The 22,336-nt window shown below is 34.1% G+C and overlaps 2 protein-coding genes across 2 annotated transcripts in view; both read left to right on the forward strand.

Annotated features, from left to right (window-relative positions):
• Positions 1–22,336, forward strand: part of LOC142345429 (uncharacterized) — a 46,216-nt gene that overhangs the window by 9,550 nt on the left and 14,330 nt on the right. The window lies entirely within an intron of this gene.
• On the forward strand, positions 349–19,966 carry LOC142345428 (uncharacterized). The gene is made up of 5 exons (XM_075397474.1): positions 349–732; positions 1,456–1,879; positions 8,215–8,326; positions 8,811–8,986; positions 19,421–19,966. The coding sequence occupies exons 2-5, from the start codon at positions 1,835–1,837 to the stop codon at positions 19,592–19,594; spliced, it is 507 nt and encodes a 168-aa protein (XP_075253589.1). The 5' UTR covers positions 349–732; positions 1,456–1,834; the 3' UTR covers positions 19,595–19,966.

Raw genomic sequence — 22,336 nt, forward strand, 5'->3', positions numbered from 1 at the left:
GGTAAAATTCCAAGTCTATTGTTTTCTCGTTCATTTTGTCAATATGAACCGTGTAATAACCGGGTAAAGAAAAGGAAGTTTAATTCAATTTTCATGTCCTTGCTGAGCGTTTGGTATACAAGAAAATACGTTTCTAAAACCCCCCGCGTGGTTTTTGTCTAGTGGGCAATGAATTTTCAGAAAAAAGTTATGTCGAATATTGTCTTATGTTCACATAATAGAGTTCTGGGCTGATATCCAATCTCCCTGTCGCATCTATTATCCGAAAAACGATTTAAAAAGAGGCTTGTTTTAGATCAAATTTGTTGCCAAATACTCTAAAGTTCAGAGTAAATAGCATTTTCTATAGAATTGAAATTGAAATTTTGTTTTGACATATTTTAGACATTACACTTATTTGGCAAGTTCAATCTTTAAGACAATTTTCGATTTTAACAATTTTCGGACCAATCTGGTGGCTTTCCTTGTAGTTTTCTTATACTTGAGACTTAGCTTGTAACCATTTTGCGTTTTTTCGCTGCTGTCGCTTTATCATTTTCACCTCATAATCAGATTTTTTTTTCAAATTTTAAGGTTGGATCCAACAGTTTATTCCTTGTATCTATCATTCATTAAATTTATGTAATGATGGAAGTCAGATCTTTCCACTAATTAGGTAATCGATGAAGAGGGAAAGAACAGAGCGAAAGCAAATACACCACAATACCAGGAAGGAAGTGAAGCGAAGTTGAGGTAAAATGAGGCAGCATTTTTCATAAGTTTTATTTATTTACTTGAGATCTTGGTGAAAAACAGACTTAAATTTCAAGTCTGATCAACTGTATGAGCTGGCTATTAGTAAGATAATAGATAATTACTCGAGATTATGTGTTATTATAGCTGCGAAGCTGAGCGTAGCCATCTTGAGTTGATCTTGGTTTTTGTTTCGTCGTCTGACGTTCTTTTTTCTTTTGCATTTTTCAGCTGCAAACTCCAAAAGCAATTTTGTTGACCTTTTCATGTCGCTATTTTAATGTTGTTATGTGCATGACGTAATTTCTTAAACTAATTGGCGTGAAATTTAAGCTGAACTGTGTGATTTTTTGATATTTTTTTATCATAACAAATTTACCTCGCTCTCTAATTGACTTCTAATTTTATTAAGGTCACTTAAGATCACTCTAACACTATCAAGGTCAATATAGGGACTCCTATTTAAAGTTCAATGTTTTTAATAAATCATGGTGACCGAAGTAAAATCTCGAATTTGATTTTGGAAAGAAATTCGTTGTTTAAAACGTTTGAAAAAGGTTGGCAACTGCACCAAACCATTTCTATATCTGTTGCTATCCATATTCTACACCACGCAAGTTTGTTTCGCAGCTATTTCGGCAATGTGCCGTCTTTGTTTTTTTCAGTCAATTTAATTAATTAAAGAAAGCCATTTAAAAATTTTACTTTTGTTGAACGGATTAGACCACGCTCTCTCGAACCTGGACCGTCCAAACCAAGATCTCAAAGTGCATCACCGGAGGAAAGCGGAGACAATGAGAGCAGTGGAAGCGAATCTTCTGCTGAAGGATTTATAAAAATTGGCAAAGTATTCAAGAGAGGAAGCAGAAAACACCGTAAGGTTCCAAAACGAACATCCACGGGAACTCGAAGCGTTCCGAAAAAAGAGGAAAATCCTGACAAAAGCTCTAAGTCTCTGAAAAAGGAACAGGTTTACGCGGCTCAAGTAAGGTCGTACAAAGAACCAGGAGCACTAGGAATTGCGGAAATCGAGAAGTTTCACCAGGAGGCTCAGTACTGGACACATGAACCGAGAACTGGCAGGACTCGCATTCAGGGCAGAATGTCGGCTTTGTTCAAGAGGACGTTTAAAATTGAAAACAAAGAGGTTAAGTTCCATTATAAGGAATTAGTTTCAAATTTTCATTTGTGGAATTTTTCACAACTTTTTTGGGACGTGGAACACGATAAATTTGTTATCAGTGATGTCAAAGTACTTCTGAGTGAAATGTACTTTCCGGATATGACCGTTTTGGATATGACCGATAAGGATTGACCGTTTTTAAGAGTTTGGGCATCAATATTTCGTTGGCTAAATCGAAACATCAAATACTGCCGTTTTCAACGTATTTGAATTCCCCTCAAGTTAAAATTTTGCGAGCATTTTGAAAATTGAAGCCGAAATAGATTAGCACGCGTCGTTTTCAGGACTTGCAATATATTTCAAATCCATCCCGTCGTGTCATCGTTCAATATATTTCAAATCCATCCCGTCGTGTCATCGTTCACAATTTCACGTAATTGTTCCGACCCCACTTGTGGGGGGAGGAACTATATACTCAAATGGGTTTTTTTTTCGTTCAGACAATTTTGGCCGATCGATATGATCATCGTAGAGAAATGTGAGTGGTATCATTAAAAAGTTCGTCCAGCGTAGAATTCAAAACTGAAAAGATTTTTTTAATTTCGTTTTTTTTTCGAGAAGATATCGAGTATCGGAGTTTTGTGTGAACACGGGGTATTTGACATGATTTTGTTCACTTGTAGTGTAATTTTTCATCAAATTAAGATATTTTTAATAGCCGCCCTCATCTTCTCAGCCGGCTATTATAGCGCTCCTATTTTTTACAATTCAAAGAATATGAATTGTATTGGGGCGCTGTCTTTTTTTTTAAGATCTGTTCACACAGTTTCATGATTTTTGATGTCAAATTGGAGTAGTGATTTTGGTGACGCCGAAACAGGAAGTGGAGCGAAAAAGCGAGTGGTTTTGCGGCGTGAAAATTTTATGCTCTAAATTTAAAGTAGAGCGAGAAAACGGTGTTTGAACAAAAATTCGCTTTCTCGCTAGTGGTTTTTTGTTCACATGCGGCAATTTCACTTTGATTTTTACTGCTTTTTCGATTTTTTGGATCGGATTTTTTTCTAAATGGTTTTCCCAATCCATTCATAGTCCGTTCAAGGTCTAGTTTTCTGTTTAGTCAATAAAAATTCTTTGAATTGTACGTCAGAACTTGTCCTGCTATGTTTTTTAACTTTGTCGAATAAAAAAATGTTTCGCTTTACCTCATTTTGCCGCCTTTTCAACATTTTGCGTGAAATCTTTTTGACTTCTCTAGGCTACTTTCTCTCTTCTCTCATTCTGCTAAAAGTGATTTTGAACATCAGTTGCTCAGCAAAGCAATTCAAAATGAACAGAGGTAGTACAAAAATGGATGTAAGAAATAGAAACGGGATAAACCCATAAAGCCCAATTTTGATGCCCGCTATTTGAACGTCGTTCCTATAAGTCTTATTTACCATCTCTAATGCTTATTGTTATTGATGGTAGCCCCTGTAGCCTCTCTCTAAGACAGAAGTATGAACAACCACGAAATGTCATCGAAATAAATCGGACTTAAAAAAATATTTTTGTACAAAAATCTTTTTTTCAATATCTTTTATTTCAATCCCAATCATGCTTATTGGAATCAACGGCGGCTAGTTTCCGGCAATCTGCCGGGTATGTTTATAAATAGCCGCGTCCTCAATTCCAGGCGGCTATTATAGCGCTCCTAAATTTTTTACAATTCAAAGAATTTGAATTGTATTGGGGCGTTGTCTTTTTACGACTCGAAGAGGAGTATTGGAGAAGTCCTTTTTTTAATCAATTTTATTGGAGTGAATTTTGAAGCGGGAAATGAAACGCGTGAAAAAATTTGGAGTGATTTTGTTGCTGAACAAAATGAAGAGTATAGCGAAAAGAGAGTGGTTTTTTGTTCATATCGCTGTTTTCTAGAGAGCGAGAAATTGAGGTGTGAAAAAAATTCTGTAAAAGAGCGAAATTTTTTTTGTTCACGTGCGGCATTTTAAAGCAGTTTTTTTTAATAGTTGTGCAATTTTTGCGCATTTTTTTTTACTTTTGTTTTGTTTTACTGCCTCAAATGGGCACTGAAAAGAGCCCTGTTACTTGAGCAATTTTTAGTTTAGAAGTGGCTGCAGTTTTGTTGATATAAAGCTTTTTTTTTGTTGAAAAATGTGGCGAAAATTGGAACTATTTTCTTAAATTTTTGCAGGTTTTTGTTTTTTTTCTGGACTTTAGACAAGTTTCTTAGCCTATTATGGCTTTCCTATTGTTGTGCGAGCATTTGGATACCCTATTGGCTGGAAAGAATTTTTCTTTGAATTCAGGTGCTTTTGTAATATTCAAAATTTCTAAACTTTCTCCAGTTTTATAGTCAGTTGTTTGTAAGAGTTTTTTTTTCATATTTTGGCATGAAGTATTTTTAAATTTTCTCATGAGTGGTTTTAGTAGGTACTAGATGTGTTGACAAAGTAATTTTGGCAGACTTAGTTAATTCGGGATCTCAAGTTTTGACAAAATTTGATAAGATTTTTTATCATATTTTAATAGATTTCATTTTTTTCTTTTTTGTATTACGGTTTTGTTTTGAGATAATCCTAAATTAGTGGAAACACGTTTTGTCTGATGAGTAGCTGGATGGCATTTAAGTGGATTTCCACTTCGAGTCGTTTCCGGAATTCTTCGGGCTATGTTTTTTTTTAAGATCTGTTCACACATTTTCATAATTTTTGAATTCAAATTGGAGTAGTGATTTTGGTCACGCCGAAACAGGAAATGAAGCGAAAAAGCGAGTGGTTTTGCGGCGTGAATTTTTTTCGCTCTAATTTAAAAGTGGAGTGAGAAAACGGTGTTTGAACAAAAATTCGCTTTCTCGCTAGTGGTTTTTTGTTCACATGCGGCAATTTCACTTTCATTTTTACTGTTTTTTTCAATTTTTTGGATAGAATTTTTTTTCTAAATGGTTTTCCCAATCCATTCATAATCCGGTCTAGGTCTAGTTTTTTGTTTAGCCAATGAAATTTCTTTGAATTGTACGTCAGGACGTCCTGCTATGTTTTTTTACTTCGTCTAACAGATTTTTGTTTTGTCTTACCCTGAGTTCTTGGAATGGACTTTTTCAATGACTTACCTCACTCAAAAAATGACTTCTGAATTCACTTACGGAATTTTAAGTTTTATGAACATTTACTTATTAAAGGTCAATAGTGTGTATCTAAGTAGTGCCAAACATATGCCCTAATTCTTGATTATTAGTCTTGAGTTTTTGATTTCGAATATTAATTTTGGGATCTTCTCCGTTTGTGCCCCCAGTATGTTATGCGCCCCCAGTTACTGAGCACGTGCTATTATATAGTAAGTCATTATGTAAAAATTATTGCACGTGCATCTGAGGGGTGCAAATAATATGCACCCACTAAGCTGAGGGGGCACAAACGGAAAAGACCCTAATTTTGAAAAGCCCTATTAGGGCTTTTTCCTTAGAGCTTATGTATCTCATAAAAATGACAGTCCAAAGCTAACCCAAAAAGTCTAGTGCTAGTGGTTTGTTAAAGGACTGGTGGTCGATCTGTCTATCTAATCTCTTTAGTTGTTTTTAATTCATGGAAGGCCCTAAGCGTCTATCGCGGCTATTTTCCGGCAATCTGCCGGCTATATTTACAATATTAATTCAAAATTACATTTCACGCAACAAAATGCATCAGTTTTTAATTTACAATAGACGAAAGGCGATAAAAAAGACTAGTTCTGATCTCATAGGGAAGTTTACTATCAAAGAGCTCTTTTTTAGAAAAGTTTTTTGTATTTTTGTTTTCTTGAGTCACCTACAGACTAGTCATTTTTCATCTAGGTTCTGTTAATGAAAGGTTCATCTAGGTTCTGTTCATCTAGGCTTTAAAAAGTTATTTCAAGATTTTTTTTTATTAACCAAAATAAACTTATCTCCATGAATTGTAAGTCAGTCTCAATAATAACAGGACCCCTTCCTTTCTACTGCAACAAAAATGATTCTTATTCGCTGTTTTATCTTCTAACTGTTCGTTATATGACTTCCATGCAAGAAGATTTCAAAAATTGAAAAAAAACTTTTTGAATATTTTCTTATTATTGGTTCCTCTTGAAATCTTATCGCTTTAACTTGATATTGATATCTCCCATTGGCTTGGAGAATATTTTTTAGTGGATCATGGATAAAGTTTCCAGAGAAAAGTTCATGGTTTAAATGAGTTCGACAATTTCTTATCGCACTTTTCTACTGAATTTTTGGTTTTTGCCTGTATTTGTTGTTGTTTCCATAGTCATAAGACTTATTGTGGTGACTTATTGATAACCTATGCATGAGACAAATCTTTTTCTTCCCATCGAGGCATATCCTCCAATTGAGCGTATTTTTTGACTTCCGTTGAAAGCTATTAAATTTAATGGCTGTTAAGATTTTAAAAATTTTTTTGAAGTTCTTTTTTGAACATTAAAACTATCTTAAATTTATTTTCGTGAACTGTAAGTCAGTCTCAGTACTGACCAGATTCTCTTCGTTTCTATTTCAAACAAAATAATCTAGTTAGCGGTTTCTTCTAACTATTGGTGTCATGACCTCGATGCACAAGTTTTCATTTTTTTAAAAAAATTTTGGATGTTTTTGTAATTTTGGGTTTCATTTGTAATCTTGAAACATTACCCTGATATTGATAAAAGAATTCGCTTAGAGATGAAGTTCATTGGATCATACATAAAGTTTTCAGACAAAAACTTATGGTTTAGATGGCTTCGACACTTTCTTCTCGCACTTCTCTACTAATTTTTGAATTTTGCCTTTGTTGTTATTTTCATATTCAATGACTCAGTAATTTCCTGTTGATGGTTTTTGAGTGAAAAACATCTTTTGTTTCGAGGCTTAACTTAGCGTATTTTTTAGCTTCCATTGAAAGCTATTGAATTTAATGGCGTTGATTTTACGGGTTTTCTCAAAAATTTGGTGGTTTTAATATATTGTTCATGTTTGTTGATTTATTGGAGTCAAATTGTTGAAAAAAATCCCATTGCTGTTAAAGATTTAATTAAAAGTAGAGTTTTTTTCTGAAAAGGTCATTTTTCAGTGGCTTCGACACTTCGCTCAATTTTTTTTTGAATTTTCTGTTTTTGCTTTTTTTCATTCTTTAGATAGCTGTTAAATGGTGGCCATAAGCTTGTAATTTAGGATTGAGTGCTTGATTTTACCCGAAGAAGTCAGTTTAATGTGAAGTCTAATATTGTCTATTATAGTTTATTGTGAATAGTCTAAAGTTTATAATATACGTTTTTAAGATTTTTAAGGATTTTTCAATTTTTACAGTTTTTGTTGTTCCTTTCGTCCATTTGTAACTTATTCTCATCATTGAGAGGTCCCGTACAATTGCATGTTTTTTTTAAAAAAAAATTAACATATTTTCTGATATTATGACGTATCTGATGTTTTGTTTGTTGGGCAATATGCGTTTTCATACAAAGTATTTTGAGTGGTGAATTTTTGTTTCTTTTTCACTTCCTTTAGCACAATTGCTTAATAACAGATCCCAATGATTTTCACATTGGACCAATTGAACTTAATTAGTCATTTAGTATTTTGTTAGCTGAATTAGTATAAATAGAAGTTAAAATCAAGATACATAATATTCAGGTAATAGCTAATGATTTTAATGTCTTCACTAATTAGTGTTTTCACAATGTTTGTAATTTGTTGTTCGTAATTTTTTCTGCATCTCTAGTTCGTTGCTATGGCGTAGTCTAACTAGAGACAGGTTCTATTGGTTCCATTATGTTTCTTTACTAAATTTATTAAGAATTATTTTGTTAAAAGCTAATTATTTTATAAGACTTTTTAAATTGTTTTAAGACTTTCGAAATTATTTGGTTTATTTTTGATTGATTTCGTCTCATTATTTCTTCTTTCAACTTGTTACCTAGTCTTATTAAAGAAAAATCCCAACTGATGTTTAGTTAGAAAAAAGTAAATTTGTTTAGTTATGGTTTTTTCTGATTTGAATTTCACGTTGTTACTAGGTGATTTTAAATTGAGGTATTGAGTTTTTGCCGCGAAATTTTTGTTTTAGCTTTTTTTTTGTTTTTTTCTCTTAATCTTTTCAATGGCAGATCTCGTTGTAATGGGGCATGGCGTTATTAATTCAATTATTAGTTTGCTTGTGTAACGATTTTTTAAAGCTCAAACATCTGTTTTTGATTATCTCTTTGCAAAAATGTACGTCAAAATACAGTAAGTCAAACATGTAGATGAGCGCGGGTCGGAACATCATGTGCGAACGCACATTAGCGAGCCTCCTTGTTTAAAGTCATACCCCTTTGCAATCATTGTTGTCAATGACTATTCTGTTGAACTGTCCCAGGCAGACTGTCTGTGGCGTGAGTTGTACGACTCAGAAGTGAGGAATGCGAAGAATGTGAGATACTTCAAATGTCGATTCATATTTATCGACCCATCCAGACTCGCCATCACTGGCATGGCAACATATTTTAACAAAAGAGGGTTCCTATGAGAAAAAACCATATCCTTCATACTTTCATGGCAGATCTTTATTGGTTAAAATTTTGTGAGGGCCAAATTGGCTATTATTTTCTGAAGCTGAATGATTTCCTGTACCATTTTTGAATAGAAAATAAGTTTCTATTTTCAATAGAAAAAGCAGTTTCGTCTGCTAATTTAAAGTGTGCACAAATTTTCTGCATTAGAGATCTTGCGTAGAAGTGAAGGCCCGAAGGCCGCACTCTTTACAGCATTAAAATAATTAGGGGGTGCCGTATTTCTTTGTAGTACATTTTATCGTCACTTGCTCTACTATAAATCGGTTCTTATTTTTCTTTGGGTTTGAGTTAAGCTGTCATTTGGGTTGTGCTGACCCTTAGTTGCAGCTGTCCTGTTAGGTTTTGGTAGAATTAGCAGATATGTTTAATAGTTGCCATGTCGGATTGTAATGCTTACAAGTGAACTCATACTTGATCAAAGCGATAGATCAGATTTTGAAGGTAGAAAGAAATATGTTTTCCTATCTTTACGAACTGAAGAATCATCTGTCAGCCAAGCAGAACAAATTGATCAAATCTAAACGGAAGAAGAACATGAGCACTTCAAAGGTCACAGGAGGCGATGTGGCCATTTGGGTGAAGTGATGGTTTTTAAATAAAATTATGACAAGGCGTGGGGGGGGAGGAGGGGAGAATAAAGAAATGAGGGAGCAAGTGTGGGTCAATGTTAGAATGTGGTAGATAACACTTCCCTGAAATGCGCATTGTAATTTTAAAGTCAGGTAACATGAAGAATTGCATCTGCATTATTACACCTCGAATTAAAGAATGTGTCGCAACCTAGTACCTTAGTCGGGCGTGGAAATTAATATTTACCCGGAGAGCTAGGGAGTGGAATGGGTTGCGAAAAAAAATTTTAAGAAATCTTAATAGCCGTTGGCAGCCTCTCAACGGTTATTATTTAGGTCATCTCCATTTTACAATTCAAAGTATTGGATTGTATTGGTGTGCTGTCTTTTTACGACTAGGAATAGGAGTAATGATGGAGCGTCTTTTTGTCGGTAATGTTGTCCGATTGGATTTTACGTTAGATAATGCGAGTGTCGTGTGACTATATTTGAAAATGAGTTTGTTTAATTGCTCTCGAACGAAGTTCGTAGCAATTATTGTGAACGTGTTGGTCTTTTTTAATGCAAAGTTTTTGGTTGACCGTTTCAGTGCTTTTCTATTAGAGCATTCGTTGACTTCTTAAGTGACTTTTTTAAGTTTTCGTTCTTCATTTTTGAGTGATCTTTATTACTCTCACTCCGAAGTAAAGCTTGTTGCTAAAAATAAAATTGATTGCAGCATACTAAAAAGAAGGGCCTGATAGCCGAGTGGGCAGTGTTTCTGGCGAGGGACCGGGAAGTCAATGGTTCGAATCCCGGCGTGGTTTGGTCATGAATTTTTTAACCATTTTGTCGATTTTTGATAGTTTTAAAATTGAAAAGAATTTGATTTGCGTTGCATGGCTGTCTTTTTTACTACTCGAAGAAGAGTATTGGTGGAGCGTCTTTTTTGTTGGAGTGTATTTGAAACGGAAAGTAAATTGCTTAAAAAAGAGTTTAGGTCCTCTGTTGAAGAAACCTGTAGAGCAGAGAGAAGAGTGATTTTCTGTTTATGTCGCTTTGTTGCGTGAGAGCAAGAAGATTAGGTGTAAAAAACTTTCGCTAAGCAAGTTAAATTGTTTTGATCACGTGTGGTTTCCTCAGAGCAGTTTTATAGTTTTAACTCCAACATTTTCTGCCAAAGGAGTTTCTTTCAATTATCTCAACTAGAAATAGTGCGTTTGGATGTATTTTTTGCAATCTGAAGCAAGCATTTTATTTTTTGATTCAATTTTCAGCTACTTTAACCTTTAAGCGTTATTTTAAGCTATTTAAAAGCAGTTTTCGTAATTTTATTTTTTGAATCGCATTTCGAAATTTCTGTGGATGAAGTAAAGTTTAACAGTTTTGACTGCCTTTCATTTTAATTGATTATTATTTTGAGCTGTTCTTGCTAACTTAAATTGAGTCAAGTGAATGCGTCTTTCTAAAATTTTGTTTTTATTTGCGTCTTTTTGATCAGTAATTTTGTTGTAGTGTATTTACAACAAGATTTGATTTTGATTATTTTTAAAGCAGCTTTTTTTTTGTGTTCCGCTTTCTCCACTTGAATGTTTGTGTCTCAGTTATCTGGACTAGTATTAGTGAGTTTGGAATAATCTTTGACCATTATGCGGAAATTATACATTTTTTAGATTCATCGTGTGCTTTTTTGATCAATTTTGCAACGTTGGACGGTGTTGTTGCAGCTTTTGTATTCTCCTTTCTTAATTGGTGTTTTTTTGGAAATGCTGAAGTTCCGTGGTTCAACATAGTTGTTTTATCTGTTTATTGGCGGCATATCAGCGGCGGCCTGTTTATCTGGCTATAGGTGACCTATCAGTTCAATTGCTATTACTTTTGAGTAGTTTTTGTTCAAGTAAAATTGGCCAATTTAGGTCTTATTTAAGTTTTGTCTATTTCTTCTAATTTTGTGCTTCTCGCGATCATATTTTTTGCCCTATCATTAATTTTGAGCTTTTCTATAGGTGTAACTCCTCAGACATGCCTCGCAAAGCCTAGAAATGGCACTTCTCCCTAAAATATATAAATTTCTAGATTTTCTTTGTTTCCAGAATATTGGTTGGCGAAGTAGCGTTTAATCCTTGTGATAATTCTGTTCATAAGTTTTTTTCGTGACGTTGTCTTCCTATTTCTTTTCCGTTTCCTCGGTTTTCCTAAACTATTTTTTTGGCTTTTGTACAGGTTGGTAATTGCTTAAGAGTGAAAACCGAATTGCGAGGTCTTTTGCCATTATTTTTTTAGAGTAGCAAATATTCAGGTTGGTAATTGCTTAAGAGTGAAAACCGAATTGCGAGGTATTTTGCCATTATTTTTTTAGAGTAGCAAATATTCAGGTTGGTAATTGCTTAAGAGTGAAAACCGAATTGCGAGGTCTTTTGCCATTATTTTTTTAGAGTAGCAAATATTCAGAAACGGTATGTTTTTAGTGTCAGATACTTCTCTATTGTTAACTTTCATCTTTATAGCTGAGCGGAGCTATATTGCAGTTGTCTTGTTTTTATTGTTTCGTCGTCTGTCGCTCTTTTTCGTGTAATATTTTTCGCGGTGACAAGGGCCTGATAAACAGGTGCTTAATGCTTCCAATTCTTGCGCCGGGGATTAGCGTTGGACCTCTGCGTTGTGAAAATTTTTTGCTCAAAAATTTTTTCAATGATGCACCCGCTTAGAACTAAACTTTTTAATTGGTCTCGATAGATTTTCAACTCATTTCTGTATCTGTTTCTATCTATTTTACTGCACGCAAGTCTTTTTGGCATCTATTGCGGCATTCTTCCGGCTTTGTTTTCTTAAAATTCATTAGTATAATTAAGCAGAAGTTAAATTATTACAGTTAGGGTTTGTTGGCTAGAAATCATTGTATCATCTGCGTATTGAATTTTTTCTCGTGTCCTGCATCGAAGTACCTTATGTGACTGCTGTAAAGATTAAATAGCAGATGGTCAAGCAGTGTTCCTTGTGGTACTCCTTGAGACAGAAGGATCCAATCTGATTCACAGTTATAAACAATTGTATTTTGAAGGTTAATAAATACAGTCAGGATTGTAATTTTGTTTTACTTGGGGTCCTTTCTGGAATTCTGGCTAGTTTTTCCTAAGATCTGTAGAATTTTTTCTCGGTTTTTTTCACGTGAACGAGAAGTCAAATTAGAGTAGTGATTTTAGGCAAGCTGGGAAAGTAAAAGAAGCAAAAATCGATTAGGTTTGAAGCCTTTTTTCAAACTTTTTAAGTGAAGTGCGAGTTTGGTGTTTGAAGAAATTTTCGGTTTTTGGAAACGAATTTTTCACTTGCGTCAACTTGACCTCTGGTTTTTGAATTTTCCTATTTTGAGTGTTATTAATTTGATACATGCTCTAAAGGCGATTGTTTGAAGTTGCTCGAATTCATCAACGGGCAGCCATGCTTTTTTATAACTTTGACACTGCTAGTTATCACAAAATACATGAATATTTGATATTTGCCGCCTTTTTTAAGTTGTTCTCAAACAAAATTTGTAGCGATCATATTAGTCATGCGGTTTTTAATGCAGTTTTTGCCTTTCTCAATTTTTGTCTCTCTTTTGATTCTATCCTCAAAAACGGGATAAACATCTAAAGCCAAGGAGGGATTAATTGGCTGAGTAGTTCACCTAAAAAACACGGTAATTCTCTAGATTAATGCGAAATTACATTCAAATTGGGACGTGCATTCTAAAAGAAACATAATAGAACAGAATTATATCAGAAATATAGTAATACGTCTTTGATTGAATAAATTCAGACACTGTTTTCAAAAGCCAGACTACTGGATTTGATATCATGTGAAAGGCACTTTGTTCCCTTTTTGGCACTCATTTTGTAGATTGAGTAGTCTAATCTTGTATAGGAAGACGATTGCTTGTTTTGTCTTTTTGTGAGAGTGTAGGTTCTTCAAACTCAAAAATTAATTCATAAAATGAATGCTCTTTTTCCACTTTGTTTGTTGAAGTATCTTATTTTCTATCAAAACGTGTTTTCACTGTGCAACCTAATTTTTCATCCAATTTTTTTATAATTCCACTGAAAAGTATAGACGAGTAATGGATATGACTCATGACTAATGAATTCAATAGTAATAATCTGGTTTTATGCGAGTACGATGCCTTGATTGCATTCAGACGTTTTTTATGCCACAATCAATTTTCTGACAAGTTTAACTTTCTCTTGAATTGATAGCTTTGAATCTAGGAATGCTCCGAGATATTTAATTTTTTTCAAATTCTGCAGTTTTTTAGTGTAAGTTCTTTTGAATCCTGCATTGTTTTTTTTGTTTACATGTTAAAAATTAATTATGTGTTTGCTGAGTTCAGAATTTACTTATTTCAATCAAAATAATAACTCCCGTGGGTCAATTGTTTTGTTGGCCAGAAATCATTGTTTCATCTGCGTATTGTATTTTTTCATGTCTCCTGCATCGAGGTAGCTTGTCACTGTACTATGGATTAAATAGCAGAGGGCCAAGCAGTGATCCTTGTGGTACTCCTTGAGACAGAACGATCCAATCTGATTCACAGTTATTAACTATTGTCTCTTGAAGACGGTTAGATTGCTGGTTGCTCAAATACAAGTTTATATTTTTTTTTGGTTTTTGTGGCAAATTGGGTCGAAGGTATAAAAAAGCAGCTGCAGCAGTCTGGTTTTTGTTCGTTGCTAGGCAAAAAACCTTACTGCAATACATTAGAGAGTCAGTTGTTGAGTATTGCTGCCGAAAAACGAATTGTTTTGGTTTTTTGTTAGTCCGTATCATTTGGCTATCACTTTGATTGAAAATGCATTTGTGAATCACTTTGGATAAAGCACAATGATAGAAATGGGTCACTAATTCTCGGCAAATTCTGGATCGTCTCTATTAAAGAGCGGCGTTACAAGTGCTTTTTTCAATCTTTCGGGAAATTTGTTTGCTTTGTTGTAAGAATTGATGACAAAAGTTAATGGTCATCACGTCTTACTAGTAAAGCCGTACGCCTTACTAGACTGGAAGTATGCGATTCAACTAAACCTTTTGAAGGAGACGATTTCATGGTGTGAATTTCTCTCTCATTCACAAGTGTCAGTGGCCGCAGTTTTTACCAAAAGTCAAATGAAAAGTGCGCCAAAATTGGTGTATTTTGAAAATATTAATAGCCACTGTCAGCCTCTCAACGGCTATTTTTAGGCGCTCTCCTTTTTACAATTCAAAGAATTTGAATTGTATTGGGGCGCTGTCTTTTTACGACTCGAAGAGGAGTATTGGAGAAGTCCTTTTTTTAATCAATTTTATTGGAGTGATTTTTGAAGCGGGAAATGAAACGCGTGAAAAAATTTGGAGTGATTTTGGTGCTGAATAAAAGTGAAGAGCGGAGCGAAAAGAGAGTGGTTTTTGTTCATACCGCTGTTTTTGAGAGAGCGAGAAATTGATGTGTGAAAAAATTTTCTCTAAGCGAGCGAATTTTTTTTGTTCATGTGCGGCATTTTGAAGCAGTTTTTTATTTATTTTGGTTAAGAGGTTTGGTTATGATTTTGTTTAAATTTTAGGCTTGTTTCGGTAGTGGTTTGAAGGTTTTTAGAAATTCGTATGAATTTTATGATAATTCGGAGGTTTTTAATGTATTTTGCTGATTTTCGGGCTAATTTTTTCGTTTTTTTGACTATTATTTTGTTTTACTGGCTCAAATGGGTTTTGAAGAAACCCATTCTACTTGAGAAAATTTATGATAACAATTGGTTACAGTTTTGTGGGTAACAATCATTTTTTGTTGAGAAATGTGACGAAAAAATGGCAAAAATTGGAACTATTTTTCTTAATTTTTTGCAGTTTTTCGCTTTTTTCTGTTTTTAGCAAAGTTTCTTAGCCTCTTATGACTTGCCCATTGTTTTGCGAGCATTTGGATACTCTATTGACTGAAGGGAATTTTTATTTGGATTTATATGCTTTTGAAATGTTCAAAAATTTAGTAACTTTTTCCAGTTTTTCAGTGAAAGTTGTTTGTAAGAGCTTTTTTTTTCATAATTTAGCCTAAAGTATTTTTTTTCAAAATTCACATAAGTGGTTTTTGTAAGTGCTAGTTGTTTTGATGACGTTATTTTGGCAGAGATAGTTTTTTCGGGATCTCAAATTATAACAAAATTTGATCAGATTTTTTATCATATTTTAACAGATTTGATTTTATTGTTTTTACTTTTTTGTTTCATGGTTTTGTTTCGAAATAAGCATAAATTAGTAAAGGCACGTTTTGTTTGATGAGTAGTTGGATGGCGTTAAATGGATTTTCACTTCGAGTCGTTTCCGGAATTCTTCCGGCTATGTTTTTTTTTAAGATCTGTTCACACATTTTCATGATTTTTTAAGTCAAATTGGAGTTGTGATTTTGGTCACGCCGAAACAGGAAGTGGAGCGATAAGGCGAGTGGTTTTGCGGCGTGAAATTTTTCGTTCTAAATTTAAAGAAGAGTAAGAAAACGGTGTTTCGCTTTCTCGCTACTGGTTTTTTATTCATATGCGGCAATTTCCGCTTTGATTTTTCTTATTTCTTCGTTTTTGGATAGGATTATTTTCTAAATGGTTTTCCCAATTCATTCATAGTTCAATCTGGGCCTAGTTTTTTGTTTGAACTAAATTTTCATATCTCGCTAGTGGTTTTTTATTCACTTGCGGCATTTTGACGTTGATTTTCTGTTTTTTTAAATTTTTTAATCTGATTTTTCTAGAGACGGTTTTCCCAATTCACTCATAGTCGGTTCCAGCATTAGTTTTTTTAGTTATTGAATGATCTTTGTATTGTACGTCAGGACTTTTCCTGCTATTTTTACAATTTAAAGAATAAAGTGGTTTTTTGTTCACATGCGGCAATTTCACTTTGATTTTTACAGTTTTTTTCAGTTTTTTGGATCGGATTTTTTTCTAAATGGTTTTCCCAATTCATTCATGGTCCGTTCTTGGTCTATTTTTCTGTTTAGTCAATGAAAATTCTTTGAATTTCACGTCAGGACTTGTCCTGCTATGTTTTTTTAATTCGTTTTACCTTTTGATCATGTTTTTCGTTTTAAATAACTTACGATTTTCACGCTTGAGTTCTGACTTACCTCACTCACCGTTTCGACTGAACGGATTTCAAATTCTAACGTATTGCATTACGTAATGTAGTGAATACGGTCAAAGTCAAAAGAGCAAAATCAAAAATGGCATAAATATATAAAGCCCGGTCATTGTCATATTGCATTTGTTTATCAAAGTTCATCAAAGCGATTGCTAGCTGGCATTAGTATTATGCTTAATGGCCTTCATTTTAGAAGCTGAAATAACTGAATTTTAGAATCTAACTGATTATGTAAAATTTACACACCAAATAAGAACACTTGGACACTTAGAAGACGCAATCCCAATGTGCGTCAAGCGGGTCAACGGCGGTTCTTTTCTGGCAATTTGCCGGCTATGTTAATAATAATGGTATATAATAACCTCTAATGGTATTTGAATTAGTGAATTTAGTCCCCCCCCCCCCCCACAATCTGAAGCAGGCTGTAATAGATTCGAGCTCCCACTGGTTGTTCGAGAGCAATTCTTCGGACGTTATTCGCCTATATTTTCATTTTCTTGCTTTACAATTAAGTAGCGTGAACAATTTTTACCTATTGAAAGTGGTTTACGGTTATGCTTATGATAAATTCAGTTGTTACTGATGAAATGTAACAATGTTGTGCGCATTTAATTTTCCTCCGCATAGAAACCTGTAAATAATAACCCAAATAAATTTTTAAGCGGCCATCTCAGATGACTGTTTTGTGTAAATTACGGCAAGTGTTTTGAGTTTGTTTTTTTATTTTCCAATCTTCGCTCCAAGTGAAATTAAAGTGACATGAGCTATCTTGTGTTGTGACAGCCACTCATAGGTTATTGGCTTCATTTTGTAATAGTCTTTGCTCAATACTGAATCACACTGAAGTGGAAACACCTTTCAGATACGAAAATTAAACAAAAGCACCCACCATTAACAAGAGCAGAAGGCGGGGATACTTCAATACTTGAATTTCTATCACAGTGAATAAATGCAGACTATACTTTGTGAGTTAGTCGTTATTGTTGTAGATGTATTTGAGGAGAGGCGGGAAAGGGGTGTTGGGGAAAGGCAATTTAGTTGGGCTGTTACTGTTGGGTCTTGTGTTCTCCCTCTTTTCATAAATGGTGGCATTTGTTGAATGAATGAAGAGTCCCTTATGAATACAGAGAAAAATGGGGAGAATGAACGAACACTTTCTTGTACGTTGTTTGTATGCAAGAGTGTGTGAATGGCTGTTCTCCTTAATTTTGAGGAAGTGTTTTCACTTGTGATGTATTTTCACCTAGCATGCTTTGTTCAAACGATAAGATAGAACTACCCCCTGTTCTTTGTCAAAGTCAGACTCGCGTTCCGCTCTTTTGAACTGCTATTGCGGGCTTGGTTTTTTGTAGGTTAGCTAATGTTTTTCATGTTTCAGGTGATCTAACATTTTTCAACAATTAATATGAGCTGCTTTAAATAGTGGCGTTTTCTTTTTTGAAGCCTGATTTTTAGCTTTCAAAGTTAATAATCGCCGTCAGCCTCTCAAAGGCTATTATTTAGGCGCTCTCCTTTTTTTATAATCCAAATGAGGTGAATTGTATTAGGCGCTGTCTTTTTAAAGTTCTGCGAGGGAGGAAAAACGTGAAGGTTTGAAGCGCGTTTTTTAGAATACTTTTAAAGTAGAGCGGGATTATAGTATTTGAACAAATTTTAGGTTTTTGAAAGCAAAATTTTTTAACGTGCGGCATTTCCACGCCTTTTTGCGGTTTGATTTCTGATTTTTAAGCTTATTGTTTCAACAGGTCATACGTGTGTTCTATCAATGTGTAGTTGTATTTTTTGAATTCGTCAAAGGGTAGTTATTGTTTTGTATGACTTAGACACTGTGTTTTCAAATATTTGGGATTTTTTTGCTTTGCTCGTTTTTGTTAGTTCTACCTGTCCTGTTTCCTAGTCTTATTAATGACTGGTCTCTTTGGTTCTTGAATGAGGCATAATATAAAGTAATGATTCCAACTGATATCTAATTATTTAAACCACTGTTCCAACAACGTATTTTCAAAAATTATTAGTCTTTTAACCAGTTTTGTAGTTCGTTTTACTGTCTCTTCACAGTATCATTAATGAGAGGTCTCATCCTTTGCTAATGAGACATAAATGGATCTAATTAATGGTTCGAGTTCATAATAGTGCCTTTCACGACTTTGACTCGAAAATCGGTGGTTGCCAATGAGACATAGATAGTCGAATTGATTGTTTCAGTTTAAAGCTTATGCTTTGTTTGACTTTGAAACAAATAGTGCTCAAAAAGTTAAGGAATTTTTTTGATGTTTTGCACTTTTATTGTTTTCTTTCTAATAATTTAGCCTAATGTTGATAATTGTCATTGGTTCCCAGTAAAGTGTAATTGAATCTAATTATTGATTTGAATTTATAGAGTTTTTTTGTGCGACTTTGAACTATTTCTTTTCAAGAAATGTTAGTGGATTTTAGAGTCTTCCTCTTTTCTAGTCTTATTGCTTAGACTGGAGATAACTGTCTTCATTTGCCTTCTAGTGCGCTGTAATTGTGACAACTTTGTTGGCCTTACTTTTTGTTGCTATTATTGACTTAGGCACCCTTTGTTTTCGAAATGTTTTGGTGATACTTTAATTCTCGCCTTTATTTGGCTTTGTTTTTATTCGTTTTCACCCAAAGGAACTGCGAATGGTGGTTGATGACTTCTTTGGAAGTTTTATCTATTTTTTGTGATTAAGGTTTCAAGTATATAGTTTTATGTTTTATTTCGACGACACTAATTTTCAAGTACATTCTGATTTTCGCTAAATTTTTGTTTTTGCCCATTTTGCATTGCGTTATTGATTTCCATAAGTATATTGTTTTTTGTACTCATTCTAAGGACGCGTAGTGTCAACTTTTCTATAAAGTATTGTTTTTAGTTTTGTTATCTTTTTTTAAAAAAGAATTTTTATTGTTTTTAATTTTTGTTCTTTTGTCCATATAGGATTGTGCTTTGCTGACTGTCATAGCTTTGATGTTGCTGGAAACATGTTAATCGTCAGCTCTTTATCTAATTCAACGCTTTGGATTGTAATTCAGGACTTGACCTGGTATGTTTTTCTTAATTCGTTTGACCTCCTGTTTTCATAGGTCACCACTTTCACGTTTGATTTCGACTTACCTCATCCACTCTTTCAACTGAGTGCAAAAAATAATAGAATTGGATTTACACACCCACTTTTGGATAAAATATTGGTGGCAGTGGTAATATTGGGCACATTACATCATGCCCCTCCCCCTCGCTTCAGAAAATTTACAACACTTGAGTATTATGTAGCACTTCTCCCAAGTAAGTCACACTTGTTTGTGTGCTCCTCTATACATGTAGAGTTGTGAGATATTTGAAAAGTGGGCATCTTTCGTGGACCACACACATAGTCAACTTAGCAACCTGAGGTTCTTCCTCAAACACATGACGCGTGAACTGGATTCTGTCTGTGTTGACCTGATCGCAGTGCTTGATGCACAGAAGGAGAGTTCACTCAAAACATCAGGCAAATGAATCAGTACCACGTATACTCTTAAAAATAATTCAATCCTCCTTTGTTATTTTACTGGCTCATTTTTCTAAAATGATTTTTGGATCTTTTCCGTTTGTGCCCCCGGAAAAGATCCCGTGCGCAAACGGAAAATATCCAATCTTATATTTCCCACATTTTGCAAAAGATGTGATGTTTTCCTGAGGAAGTATGAGGTATTTATTTTGTTTTGCCTGTTTTCAGTAGTCCTATTTGTCCTGTTTGTTAGTAGCATTTTTGATTGCGCTCATTGGTTTTCTAATGAGGCCTAATAGAAGCTATGTAATAGTTCCATTCGATATCTGAAGATTTTAACCACTTTGTCGCTTTTTTTTTTAAAAAAAATAGTTTTTTAGTTTTGCCCAAATTCTAGTTCTTTTTGTATTCTTATCTATTAATCTCATTAATGACAGTACTCATCGTTTAATTATAAGGCATAAATAATTATGATTTTGTAGTTGAAAACTATTAACGATTTTTTGAGTCTTGCATTTGTTTGTTCTATTCTTTGTTGTCATAACACTCCATCTGATTAATTGCTCTTGAGCGAAGTTCATAGCAATTATTGTAAACGTGTTGGTCTTTTTTAATGCAAATTTTTGGCTTGACCATTTTGCGCTTTTCTAGAACATCCTTGACTTCTTAAGTTACTTTTTCACGCTTTCGTTCTTCATTGTTGATTCAGTGATCTGTATGGCCCTCGCTCCGAAGTAAAGCTTGTTGGTATTATAAAGTCGGTTGCAGCATAACAAAAGGTTGGGCCTGATAGCCGAGTGGGCAGTGCATCTGGTTATGGATCGGGTGGTCAGTGGTTCGAACCCCGGCGGGGGCAAATGTTTTTCCACCCGCCTGTCGTTCAAGAGCAATTCTTCCGACATTAGTCGGTTTATGTTCAATTATTAGATCAGTGATCGGTTGCTAATGACGCTTAACTAATCAAACTATTGTGTTTTAGGCTATAGCTAACGTTTTCTATGACTTTGACAAAATTGCTTTCAAAAAACGTTAGGGCTTTTTTTTATTTTGCACCATTTATTTTGTGTATTTTGTCTTAGTTTAGCCTTATTAATGAACATGGTCATCGGTTGTTAATAAGTCATAAATGAATCTAATTGATGACTTGAGTTCATGGCTGTGTTTTTTACTTTTGAAGTTTTTGAAAAATTGGGTTTTAGAGTCTGAACCGGTTTTTTGTTGCTTTTCTTCTGGTATTGCGGCTTGGTCTCAGAAAAAAAACAGTTCTAACATTATTTCCAGCATATTAAGATATAGGTTTGGCTATTTTTTGGCATCTTGGCTTCATTTATTTTTTCATCCCCTTACCTAACGGAAGTAGTAATTGTGGCTTCATTACTTCTGAAGTTGTATGTTATGTTGTGATTAAAGATTAGTATGTAAATTTGTGTTTTATTTATTAATAGCCGCCTCAGTTTCTCAGCCTGCTATTATAGCGCTCCTAATTTTTTTATAGGCGCTGTCTTTTTTTTAAGATCTGTTCACACATTTTCATGATTTTTGAAGTCAAATTGGAGTAGTGATTTTGGTCACGCCGAAACAGGAAATGGAGCGAAAAAGTGAGTGGTTTTGCGGCGTGATTTTTTTTCGCTCTAATTTTAAAGTAGAGTGCGAAAATGGTGTTTGAACAAAATTCGGTTTTTCCGTAGTGGTATTTTGTTCACATGACAATTTCACTCTGATTTTTACTGTTTTTTCGGTTTTTTGGAGCGGATTTTTTTTCTAAATGGTTTTCACAATTTATTCACAGCTCATTCTAGGCCTAGTTTTTTGTTTGAATTAAATTTTCATTTCTCGCTAGTGTTTTTTTTTGTTCACATGCGGCATTTTGACATTGATTTTTTGTTTTTCTTCTTATTTTTTGATCTGATTTTTTTAAAAATGGTTTTCTCAATTCACTCATATAGTCCATTCTAGGTCTAGTTTTTCTGTTTAGTCAATGAAAATTCTTTGAATTGTACGTCAGGACTTGTCCTGCTATGTTTTTTTCTTCGTCGAACAAAAAACTGTTTCGCTTTACCTCATTTTGCCGCCTTTTCAACATTTTGCATGAAATCTTTTTGACTTCTCTAGTTTAGTTTCTCTCTTCTCGCATTCTGCTAAAAAGTGATTTTGAACATCAGTTGCTCAGCAAAGCAATTCAAAATGAACAGAGTCATTTTAAAAATTTGAAGTCAGAAATAAAAACGGGATAAACCCCTAAAGCCCAACTTATGTTGCCAAATTTCTCAGTTCTCCCCCTTTTTAAATTGTCTGTTTTTGATTTTTTGAAACTAGTGTTGAGAAAAAAAGATTAATTGATTTTAAGATTTTGATTTTTTTTGTACATATCTCTGCAAAGTCTAAATTAAGAAACGTTTATGATAACACACAAAATTGTTTATGATAGAACTTAACATGGATGTGTTTCCTGCAATTTGAGATTTTGCGCGGCAATTTGAACGCATATCTAGACCGTCATGCTCGCTATTAAAACAGTGCCTCATCAAAAAGGGAGAGAGGTTTGAGATTAAAGTTTGCATTTGCCTGAGTATTTAGTAAAACTGCGGCAATACTCTCTGAGTAGTCCAAATCATAACATGGAGAATTTGTGGTCTCTCTTCTCAACTAGAGTGCTGGAAGTCATCATCACAGGAAGCGCTTCCTTTCCCTTTTCAACTTCTAATGGAATGGTAAAATAATACAAAGTAAAAATGAAGAGACGGGAAGAA

This window comes from Convolutriloba macropyga, chromosome 9 (genome assembly GCF_964194025.1).
Source record: "Convolutriloba macropyga chromosome 9, txConMacr16.3, whole genome shotgun sequence".
NCBI lineage: Eukaryota > Metazoa > Xenacoelomorpha > Acoela > Convolutidae > Convolutriloba > Convolutriloba macropyga.

Excerpts from the sequence above, each read along its gene's own strand:
- LOC142345428 (XM_075397474.1), top strand. The coding sequence starts at position 1,835 with ATGTCGGCTTTGTTCAAGAGGACGTTTAAAATTGAAAACAAAGAG. Across the intron at positions 8,327-8,810 it reads ATCCAGACTCGCCATCACTG|TGAACTCATACTTGATCAAA; the intron begins GCATGGCAACAT and ends AATGCTTACAAG. Across the intron at positions 8,987-19,420 it reads GAGGCGATGTGGCCATTTGG|AGTTGTGAGATATTTGAAAA; the intron begins GTGAAGTGATGG and ends CTATACATGTAG.